Here is an 11517-nt window from a genome sequence, read left to right as displayed (position 1 = left end):
TGCAAGGAGGCCTGACCCAAAAAATTAAAAAAGGGACGATTTTGTAAATACAAAGGTTCTGAGTTTTGCAAAAAAAAAAAGGCTGTTTTTGTCTGCTTGTTTCTTGGCATTCCCTCTCTTGCAAAGTCTCTTCCCAGCCCCTGGGACATCAGTTCACAACAGGTTCACACTTTTTCCAATTCTTCCCCGCTTTCTTTTCCGGGGCTGCTACGATAGGGGCATGACGTTGCGATTTGACCCCCAAATTTCTGGCCGTCAAATAGACCCGGGTGAGATGTAATTAAGGTTGTTCGGATTTAATCGGCCTAATACTGCGTCTGTTTTCATGCCAAGCACTGGAAATTGCTCAGGAGTCTTCAAGACGTCTTCTGATGATATTAAAATTCGGATTGGGGGTTCTCGATGATTAACTTCTAGTAGGCGGAGGTTTCTGGGGTGTGGGTCGTGTCTTGGAACGATATACGAGTCAAATAGCATTTCTCCGTAGTCTGTATATTCATAAGCCTCAGTAAGATTGATGACCAATAGCTTTAATAGATTAGGCTCGATTTATTTATGTAAGCTGCTTATATTTATTGGTGTGCTTTTTGCACGCATGCGAATTCTCTCTTTTCCCCATAATTTTTTATTTAAATATTGCGTTTATATGCACGCAACACATGTACAGAAAGGAAATAAACAGAAAAGGCATACATACATAAAAAACAAAAGAAATAAAGAAAGAAATAATGCAAAAAAAACCCCTCTAAAACCAACACTATCAATTACACTTCTAAGTAGGGAGTAGAAGCCATCTTTTTCCAACTACTGGCTTGGTGCCTTAATTCATAACATACTGTATTTTTCCGTCTATAAGATACCCCCGTGTATAAGACACCCCTTATTTTTGGAGACTCAGATTTAAGAAAATGGCCTTGGCACTATCCATTTATAAGATGCCCCCTAATTTTTGACATAATTTATTAGGGGGGGGGAAACCTAGTCTTATACATAGAAAAATACGGTAATTCTCACAGCCCTGGGGACGGGGAAGGAATCTGACGCTGTTTGCATTCGAAGGGGAATCGTCAAAACTGTGCTTTCCAAAGGAACCTGCAAACCGAAACACAGCCGCCTTTTGGCAGTCGCGCTGATCCGAAATTCGCGATGCACTTTTACCAAAAAAAAATGCAGAAAATCGTTTGGTAACAACGAGCACGCCCGTGGAAACGAACGCGCAAAAACGCCCTGCGCCAGGAGAAATGGTTGCTTGCGGGAAATAGCGGGGATTATTAGAGCTGCGTACAAAAAAACGGAGAAAATTGTGTGAAACACCGAAGGATTTTTGCGGATTTGGAGAACTGAAGCCTGCAAAAGTGGGAATATGTGGGGGGGGGGGGGAAGAGAGAGACATGCAAAATGTAATTTTTGCATCTTAAATTTGCGGGGCAAGGAGAGATTCCCCCGAGGGATAGCCTCTGGCTATCAGCGTTTAAACGGCCGCGAGGGATCCGCTGGTTGCATTGGCCAAGACACTGTCGATCCATTCGGCGTAGGGAGCAGTTCGGGTGTAGAGCCCGGGTTTCTTCCAGTTGCCGCAAACTCGCGAGCCAGTGGCCACAACAGCTTCGGCGACGCCATTGCAGACGAGGGGACCCCCCGAATCTCCCTGGGGAAAAGGTGTGGGCAAAGAAGAAGGGAGATAAGTCCTGTGTTCAAATTATGCCTGCACACCTGGGATTCTCAATGACTATTATTATTATTATTATTATTATTATTATTATTATTATTATTATTATTATTATATTTTGTATACCGCCTCCGCCCTATACCTGCAGCCTCGGGGTGGTTACAAAATTAAAACAAAAAAAAATACCTAATAAAAACAAAAAACCAATAACCCCCTTCCCCCCTTGTTATGCACCACTTGTTAGAAAGAAAAGAAAAACCAACCCTCAAAGCAGTTTGCGAAAAGAATAAAACAGGGAAATGACTTGGTTTGTTTTTTAAAACAAACTTTAAAATGTTACCCCCCCCCCAAAAAAAAATATATTTTGAAACATCCTTAATTAGCTCAAAACAGATTAAAACTTGCATCAACTTTCTGGGTAAGCACGTCTAAAACATATTTTTGAGCAGCTGCAGAGAAGAGCCCAGCAAAAGGAGTTGTGAATCAGCTTCTTACAAATGTGGAACGGAGTTTTAAATGGCACCTTTCAAGTGGGCTCCTTCTGTTCCAACATCTCAACAATGGCTGCTGAAAACTTCTCTATTGAGAGATAATACTTCCACAAGGATTTGTTTTGGCCTGTGGTTAACCTTTTTTTTTTACTGTTCAATTGTTTTAAACTGTTTGAAACGCGGTTTCTACCTTTTGCATGTTGCAAACCGCTTTGCAATAATTTTGCGGGATGCACATATTTTTGAGGAAGGAAGGACTTTGAATGTCCGGGGTGTGTCCCTTCTGCCTGATCTTGCAGAGGGTCATTAAGTGACCCCCCCCCCCGCAATGCGGCAATGCGAGTTGCACATACAGTGGTCCCTTGGATCTCAAACTTAATCTGTTCCGGAAATTCTGTTCCAAAACCAAAGCGTTCCAAAACCAAGCCGCACTTTCCCATAGAAAGTCATGCAAAACGGATTAATCCATTCCGGACTTTTAAAAACAACCCCTAAAACAGCAATTGAACATGAATTCTATCTAACGAGACCCATTGATCCATAAAATGAAAGCCAAGAATCAATGTACTGCAGTCACACAATCAGTAGCTGAACTGGGTTCCACACAGTCTCAAAAACAAAACAAAAAGAGCCCCAAAGACGAAAAATAAATAGCAAAAACAGACATCAGCGTAGCACACAAAATTGAAGCAAAATAAAAAAATTAAGTAGCACCTTAAAGACCAACTAAGTTTTTATTTTGGTATGAGCTTTCGTGTGCATGCACTCAAAACGGAGCATGTTTGGCTTCCGAAAAAGGTTCACAAACCAGAAACACTTCATTCCGGGTTTGCAGGGTTTGAGTTCCAAGTTGTTTTGAGGACCAAGGGACCACTGTATATTGCAATCCTTCCCCGTCCCGTGCGAGGAGAAGAAACTCTCTTGTTGTCAAAGGTACCTTGCAGGAATCTTTCTTCCTCGAGTCGGCGCACATCATTTTCTCTGTCACCTCCCCATCGTGATGAATCCGCTGGTTGCATTTGGCTCGGCCGATGACCCCTAGCTCCACGTGCTGCAACACGTCCGGCCGCTTGCCTGTGTTCCGGGTGATGCCCCAGCCGGCCACCTCGCAGAGGGTCCCTTCGGGGACGTCTCTGCCCTGCCGTTGGAAAGCCAGCGTCTGCACGTCCGGGTTCAGGGAGGCCGCCTCTTCCAGCTGGTTGGCAGAGACGGAGAAAGACGGTTGAAAACAGGGGAAGTTTTAATAATAATAATAGTAATAATAATAATAATTTATTATTTATACCCCACCCATCCTGCTTGGTTTCCCAAGCCACTCTGAGCGGCTCCCAACAGAATATTAAAAACACAGTAAAACATCAAACATTGAAAGCTTCCCTAAACAGGGCTGCCTTCAGATGTCTTCTAAAAGGCAAGTAGTTGTTTATTTCCTTGACATCTGGTGAGAGGGCGTTCCACAGGGCGGGCACCACCACCGAAAAGGTCCTCTGCCTGGTTCCCTGTAGCCTCGCTTCCTGCAGGGAGGGAACCAACAGAAGGCCCTCGGGAGATGGACCCCGGTGTCCGGGGTGGAGACGCTCCTTCAGGGATACTGGGCTGAGGCCGTTGAGGGCTTTCAAGGTCAACACCAACACTTTGAATTGTGCTTGGAAACGCCCTGGGAGCCAATGCAGGTCTTTCAGGACCGGTGTTATATGATCTCAGCGGCCGCTCCCAGTCCCCAGTCTAGCTGCCGCATTCGGGATTAGTTGTAGTTTCCGGGTCACCTTCAAAGGGAGCCCCACGGAGAGCGCATTGCAGTAGTCTAAGCGGGAGATAACCAGGATAATAATAATATAGCATAGGGAGAGGCGTGCGTCAAAATCATCCCCTTGTTGCAAAAGTAAATCTATGTTATTTTTCCCCACCCACATGCTGCCCCCGAGATGGACCCTGGTGTCCGGGCGGAACGATGGAGCTTTCCAAACCGTGTGTCACGACACATTACGCTCTCCCCTCCAACGACAAGCCGATCAAAATAGGGATGCTTGCCGCTCCTCACAGGTCCAATAGGGGATGGGGAGCTTTTGGGCTCTTTCAAGGGGACCCCAGAGACACCTCAGACCCCCACCATTCCTACGTTGCCAGTAGAGCTTGGCAATATCTGGTTTCCAACATCGCGATATATCACCAGCTAAACATTGCGATATACTGGTATATCACCATGTCTGAAATAAGGATGCTTTTCAGCTTCGTGATTTATCGCCAGCTAAATATCACGATATACTGATATATCACAATGTCTTAACTATGTTGAATCAGCAATACTAAAACAAGAATCTAACAATGACTGGTTTTTTTTTTTTTTTTGAAGAACGGAAGCCCTTTTTCGGATGATTTGAAGAAATATTGGATTTTATAAAGAACCCGCGACCAGGTTCCGAACTATGAGCAACAGAAAACATCTGGGATTATTTTGTTTGGATTAGGGTAGAAAATATAGGATGCAACAAAGCGGGGGGTGAGAATGACATCACAGAAAATGGGTTGGGAAGTCGAAAAGAGGGGAAAGAATTATTATATGGCTAGGAATTTTGTGCGCCATTTTTTGAAAACTTAATAAAACTTTTTTTTTGTTAAGTGTATGCAGTTCATAAACATAAAGTGGGAGATTTGTTCTCCAATTCCAGCCCCAAAGTCCTATGCAAATCGGAGCAACTTCGCCTATTGTTGAAACATACAGAACAGGGTTATGGAACCTGTATCCCCACGAGGGCCGCATTGGCTTCTGCACAACCTTTGGGGGGCCACAGGCCAGGGTGGGCCGGGTTAGAGGCAAGGTGGGTGGGGCAACAACTGCGCATATATATATATATATATATATATATATATATATATATATATATATATTCAAAGTTGTTGAGCTTTTTTGGGAACATTTCCCCCAAAAAAACAACATTTTGAGGCTTTTCTACTATTTTTAAAGTGTTTTTAAACAGCAAAATTTACCCTACATTTTGCAGATTCAGCAAAAAATGCCATTTTTGCATCCCGAGACAGACATCACTCAAAGATGAATTTCCAGCCAGGCAAAAAAACCCAAAAGGAGGATTGATGAATATGCAGTAGCAGATGTTCAAAAGGAGACCCCACGGAGGGGATGGGCGGAAGTCTCCAGATTCGGAGAATCTCTTTATAGAGATATGCTTTTTCACGTTCTGTTTAACTGCATTTTGCACTAGTAAAACCAATAAAAAGGATTTAGATTTAAAATAAATGCCCATTTGACTGCCCTTTCCCTGAAGCATATCTCTGCAACAAGGAAGCAAGACATGCTGATCTCTGAAATCGAGACGTTCGGAGAAGGACAGTTTCAGGGAATTTCCCCCAAGAGGTGGACAATGTTGAGCAACCGGTTCTCCGGAAAAACACAGCATTTGCATTACGGGAAATCCCATGTGCAAATAAGACGCAGGGTATTCTAGCAAATGCCAGATGTTTTGGACTAGTTAGCTCTCCGTCGGTGAGAGCGTGGCGCTGAAAACGCCAAGGTTGGAGCTTGGAGGATGGTAGCGGCTAACAGATTGAGGTTGAATCCTGAGAAAACATAAGTAGTGGTCCTGAATGGGGTCAGTGTGCCCCCGAAGGACCAGGTGCGCAGCCTGGAGGTCATTTTGGACTCGCAGCTGTCCATGGAGGTGCAGGTCAATTCTGTATCCAGGGCAGCTGTCTACCAGCTCCATCTGGTCTGCAGGATGAGACCCTCAATGCCCGCAGACTGTCTTGCCAGAGTGGTCCATGCTCTGGTTATCTCCCGCTTGGACTACTGCCATGCGCTCTCCGTGGGGCTCCCTTTGAAGGTGACCCAGAAACTACAACTAATCCAGAATCCGGCAGCTAGACTGGTGACTGGGAGCGGCCGCTGAGACCACATAACACCAGTCCTGAAAGACCTACATTGGCTCCCAGTACGTTTCCGAGCACAAGTCAAAGGGTTGGTGCTGACCTTGAATACCCTAAATGGCCTCAGGCTTGATGGCACTCAGAGTCAGGGCCAGATTTAGGTTTGATGCGGCCCTCAGCTCCTGAAGGTAATGGGGCCCTTCATATGTCCAGCTGTCCTTTGTCCACAACAAATTGTCGCTGTTTTTTGTGTTGAATATATGCTATATGGTCACTGATGGACCTCATAGGTATCTCAAGCCATTTGCATATGCAGAATGTGGGCACCCTATATATAGAAAGGAGCAAACCAGGGATATTTTAGGGAGCAGGCGAGCAGGCGGGGCTACATCCTGGGAGACTACACAACACAAAACACGGTTGCTGGATGTAGGTTTTATTTTATTTGTTTTTTATCTGATATTTTTTTCCCTTTATTTTTTTGGGGGGTGCCCAAGAGAATGGGTCCCTAAGCTAGAGCTTGTTTAGCTCATACGTAAATCCGGCACTGCACTCAGGGTTCCCTCGCAACTCCTACGATTCTGCAACAAACCGAGAGATAAAGGGAACAAAGGATCCATTGTTGAGGCAAGACGCCTTCTGCGTCAGAGCTGCACTCCCCTTCAAGGGCTTCCTGGAAGCATTTGGCAGCTGCAGGATGTGGGAGGATCGTAGAGTCAGAAGGGGACCCCCAGAGGTCATCTAGTCCAACCCTCTGCAATGCAGGAATCTCAGCTAAAGCATCCAGGACGGATGATCACCCAACCTCTGCTTAAAAACCTCCAAAGGAAGGAGAGGGCACCACCTTCCATCTCACTGCGGAACAGCTCTGCCTGTCAGAAAGTTGAGACAGAGTCTGCTTTCTCGTCACTTGAAGCCACGGGTTCGAGTACTGCCCTCTGGAGCAATTGCAGTAATAATAATAATGATGATGATAATTTATTAATTGTTATATGTGTGTGTGTCATGTTGTGCGGATGCCTGATTATCATCTTCCAAAGCAACTACTCTGTTCCGAAAGCGTAATGCTGGTGGTCAACAAAAAAGGTTCAAAGACTCTCTCAAGGCAAATCTTTAAAAATGTAGTATAAATACCGACAACTGGAAAACGCTGGCCTGTGAGCGCTCCAGTTGGAGAACAGCCTTTCCCAAAGGTGTCCTGGGCTTTGAAGACAGTCGAACTCAGGACGCAAGGGAGAAACGCGCTAAGAGGATGGCACGCTTGGCAAACCCTCACCATGATAATAGGTACCTGAAGGAGCGTCTCCACCCCCATCGTTCTGCCCGGACACGGAGGTCCAGCTCCGAGGGCCTTCTGGCGGTTCCCTCACTGTGAGAAGTGAGATTACAGGGAACCAGGCAGAGGGCCTTCTCAGTGGTGGCGCCCGCCCTGTGGAACGCCCTCCCATCAGATGTCAAGGAAATAAACAACTATCTGCCTTTTAGAAGACATCCAAAGGCAGCCCTGTTTGGGGAAGTGTTTAAGTTTGAAGTTTTGTTCTGTTTTTATATGGACTGAAAGCTGCCCAAAGTGGCTGACGGGAAAATCAGAGAGCCAGTATGGTTTAGGGGTTTAGAGTGACTTACTGGGAACTGAGAGACCCGGGTTCAAATCTCCCCTTGGCCCTGAAGCTCACCGGGTGAGATTTTGGGCCAGTCACTGCCTCTCCGCCTGACCTAGTGAGGTTTCAGGGAACCAGGCAGAGGGCCTTCTCGGTGGTGGCACCCGCCCTCTGGAACTACCTGTCTTTTAGAAGACATCTGAAGGGCAGCCTTATATAGGGGGCTGGAGGGGGGGGTGTAAATCTAGCATCACTCACCTGTACTAGCAAGAGGTCGTCGTGGTTGGTGTCTGGGTGGCTGCTGGGGTGAGGGACCAGCTGGCGGACCCCGTACAGGCGCTTGTGGGGCTCGGGGAGAGAGAGAGACCGTGCCCCCAAGAGGACCTCAAAAGTCCCGTTGCCCCTGCGTGGAAAACCACTGTTAGGTTACAGGGCCAAAATGCTAGACTTCTGCAATGGGCTCCTTGTGGGGCAGCCCTTGGGGTGTGGATTGGGGGGGGGGCAGACTGCCGACACCATTGCAGGAAAATCCCCACCGGCCGTTCCCTTGCTATTGAGCCAAGTTCGAAGTCTTGGTACTCATTTACAAGGTCCCTCGGGAATGGTCGGAATAATTCCTGAATAAATTTTATTGGGATTTATAAAGAGGAAATGCAAAGCTTAATATCAGGTATCTTTTGTGTCCGAAATGAAAAACATAGATCTAAATGCAAATGGTTGAACATAGAATCATAGAGGTGGAAGGGAACCCGAGGGTCATTGAGATTAATAATAATAATAATAATTTTTTATTATTCCCCTGCAACGCCAGAATTTTTGCTCAATGTGGGGCTCGAACCCACAGCCTTGAGATGATGAGTCTCGTGCTTTAAGAAAAAGAAATACTGTTTTTCCTTTTTGGGTGTATCAATAAAAAAAAAATTATAAAAAGAAAAGAGGGGAAAGGCAGGAAAAAAACAGAAAGAGGGAAATAGAGAAACGAAGGAGAAGAAACAGACAAGAGATGGACACAAACAGAGAGAAAAAGAAAGTTCAGAAATTAAAGAACTTCCACTCCAGTGGTAACATCCTTCAGACAAGAGATGGATATTGATGAATTGGAAGAACAGTTTCCCCTTAATCAATGGCCTGGCAACGTGACAATATTGGCAAAGCAGGAACTTGTAGACGCAGGCTTTCTTCGGATAAATGCAATGATATTTGGAATGGTTTTTCGTTTTGTTTTTTGAATTGGAAATTTTATTTGCTATATTGGTATTACATGCATATGAAAAGAAGCAAAGTAATGCCGGTACAAATAATACAAATTACCTTAAGTAACATGTTCTGGAAAATGAACAATAAAAAGAAAAATACGAAAGAGAAAGAATAGGAAATGAAAAGAAAAATATCAAAAAAGGAAAAGGAAAAGGAAAAAAAGGTTGACTTCCTTCAACTACCACACGGTTCCTGTAATCTCCTATCTTAGTTGTCTGTAATCGTTTTAAACTTTGTGGAGAGATAATTTGTTCACCTGTGGAGTTTTCGATCTAGTCTAAGCCAGTCACAATTTGGGGAGGTTACCTTCTTCATATAATTTATATGACTCACATAATCATTCTCTCCTTATTTTTTCACTCGATTGATTTATTTGGAACAATTTCACGCTGGATCTGTTGTTCCTGCCAAGCGACAGAAAGGATTGGCTCAGCAGAGCAGCGAAATCCAACGGGGAGCTTCAAGAGCCTGGCACAGATCACGCCGAGGTTGCGGGTTCGAATCCCGTACTGGGCATTCGAATCGCAGGGGTTGGGCTAGATGACCCCACAGGGTCCCCTTCCCGACTCGACAATTCCACGATACTACGAATACTTACGCGTCCTCCAGGCAATGGGCGGCGCTCAGCACCCATTCGTCGGCGATGAGGAAGCCGCCGCAGAGGTGTTGCCCGTTCAGTTGGAGGGAGGCCATGTATGGGCGCCGGGGGGCGTCTCGGCCCCCCAAAATACGGCCTCTGGGGCGGCCTGGTGAGAAGGCAAGAGCACAGAAGGTTAGGCGGTCTTTAGCCCTTGGAGAAAAGAACCTTAACTCTGCCCAAGGCGCAGGGTGTGAAGCTGCTGTTCAGCTGCAAACATCCCAACCAGGTGGGTGGGGTATTATTTATTATTATTATTATTATTATTATTATTATTATTATTATTATTATTCCGTATAGAATCATAGAATCATAGAGTTGGAAGAGACCACAAGGGCCATCCAGTCCAACCCCCTGCCAAGCAGGAAACACCACCAAAGCATTCTTGACATATGGCTGTCAAGCCTCTGCTTAAAGACCTCCAAAGAAGGAGACTCCACCACACTCCTTGGCAGCAAATTCCACTGCCGAACAGCTCTTACTGTCAGGAAGTTCTTCCTAATGTTTAGGTGGAATCTTCCTTCTTGTAGTTTGAATCCATTGCTCCGTGTCGGCTTCCCTGGAGCAGCAGAGAACAACCTTTCTCCCTCCTCCATATGACATCCTTTCATAGCTGGACCAGACCCAGATTATGGGGGCACTGCCCCTCTTCCACCCCCACCCCCACCCACGCTTCAGCTATTTGACATTTGGCAGAGGCTCGCTTGAGGCGGTTCAGCCAGAAAAGCTCCCAAAATGGCTTGCAAGTCGATAGGAAAGAGTAACCTGGTCTTTGTAGTGCAGGCTTCCCATATAAATAGATAGATAGATAGATAGATAGATAGATAGATAGATAGATAGATAGATGATAGGCATGGCACGAAAGGAAAGAGGGAGGAGGAGGGCAGAGGAAAGGAAACACAAGCCAGACTCTGAATAAAGCAGTTTCTATGTTCCGGTGTTGTGTTTTGGGGGGTAGCACAGATCTCCGACAAGTCCCAGGTCTGTCCCCAACCCCCCAACCCCCGCAAAAAAACGACCAACGTGCCCACTTTTTGAATAAACTTGCTTATAGGGCAGCGTATTGAGACTCAATTTCACTTTTGCACAATCTACTCGGCGTAGACCTGTTGAAATGAATGGCGACGCAGTTTTGATAGGTCTGCCCCCATTAGGAATCGAGAAAAGCCCTCACTCTCAGAGTAAAACCCTATGGCTCACCCCATAACCTCTGAAAGCCAGCCTATATTTGCATTAATTAGCATTTGCAGAAGCTATGCAAAATCTGCATCCTGGACCCTGTGTGTCTATGACTAGTGTGTGGCAGCCTAGTGGTTAGAGCACTGGACGAGGTTCTGGGTTCGAATCCCCCCCGCTGAGCCACGAAAGCCTCTTTGCGTCCACCTCCCTCTCTCTCTGGGTTGTTGTGAAGTTAAAAATGGAGAAAACATGGGAAATGTCTCGCTCCCTGGAGGGGATAAGACAGCCTAGGGCGGCAGCAATGAAAAAACAAAAGGGCCTGCCCCGCCTTGCAGGGCTGTTCTGGGGATAAAAAGCAGAAAGGAGGAGAACTTGCTTCTCCCTGGCGTAAAAGGCAGGCTATAATAAATATCTAAATAAGATATATATATAAATGAGAGAAAGCAGGATTTTGCAGGGGCGGCAAACAGCCGACTCACCCTCTGCGGCGAAGAAGGCCAAAACAACTGGGAGCCAGATGGAAGAAAAAGGCATCTTGGTGTCAGGCTGTCAGGAAGAAGCTCTGCTGAACTCGGGAAAGATAGATATATATGTGTGTGTGTGTGTGTGTGTGTGTGTGTGTGTGTGTGTTTGCATGTGATTTCCAGGAAGTATTTTATCGGCCCCAAAGCGTGGGATTTTCTCTCTCTCTCTTCTCTGCACAAATGCAGAATAGGAAGCAGCCGGGCCAAACTGTTTGCATTGGCAATCTGGCCCTTTCCTCCTTTGACACATGAAATCTGATAAAAGCTGTTTGCCAGA

The 11517-nt window shown here is 45.8% G+C and overlaps 1 protein-coding gene across 1 annotated transcript; it reads right to left on the bottom strand.

The window, feature by feature from the left end:
• Nucleotides 1–73: 73 nt before the first annotated feature.
• CFD (complement factor D) lies at nucleotides 74–11313 on the bottom strand. The gene is made up of 5 exons (XM_035118141.2): nucleotides 11196–11313; nucleotides 9499–9646; nucleotides 7902–8046; nucleotides 3098–3355; nucleotides 74–1648 (listed from the first exon to the last, which is right to left on the bottom strand). The coding sequence occupies exons 1-5, from the start codon at nucleotides 11248–11250 to the stop codon at nucleotides 1472–1474; spliced, it is 783 nt and encodes a 260-aa protein (XP_034974032.1). The 5' UTR covers nucleotides 11251–11313; the 3' UTR covers nucleotides 74–1471.
• Nucleotides 11314–11517: the final 204 nt, after the last annotated feature.

The sequence above is a fragment of the Zootoca vivipara genome, chromosome 6 (assembly GCF_963506605.1).
Source record: "Zootoca vivipara chromosome 6, rZooViv1.1, whole genome shotgun sequence".
Lineage (NCBI taxonomy): Eukaryota > Metazoa > Chordata > Lepidosauria > Squamata > Lacertidae > Zootoca > Zootoca vivipara.
The sequence above is the reverse complement of the archived record's forward strand: the minus strand, read 5'-3'. Positions and strand labels throughout refer to the sequence as shown.

Excerpts from the sequence above, each read along its gene's own strand:
- CFD (XM_035118141.2), bottom strand. The coding sequence starts at position 11,250 with ATGCCTTTTTCTTCCATCTGGCTCCCAGTTGTTTTGGCCTTCTTCGCC. Across the intron at positions 9,647-11,195 it reads GGCCTTCTTCGCCGCAGAGG|GCCGCCCCAGAGGCCGTATT; the intron begins GTGAGTCGGCTG and ends CCTTCTCACCAG. Across the intron at positions 8,047-9,498 it reads GCCCATTGCCTGGAGGACGC|GGGCAACGGGACTTTTGAGG; the intron begins GTAAGTATTCGT and ends TTTTCCACGCAG.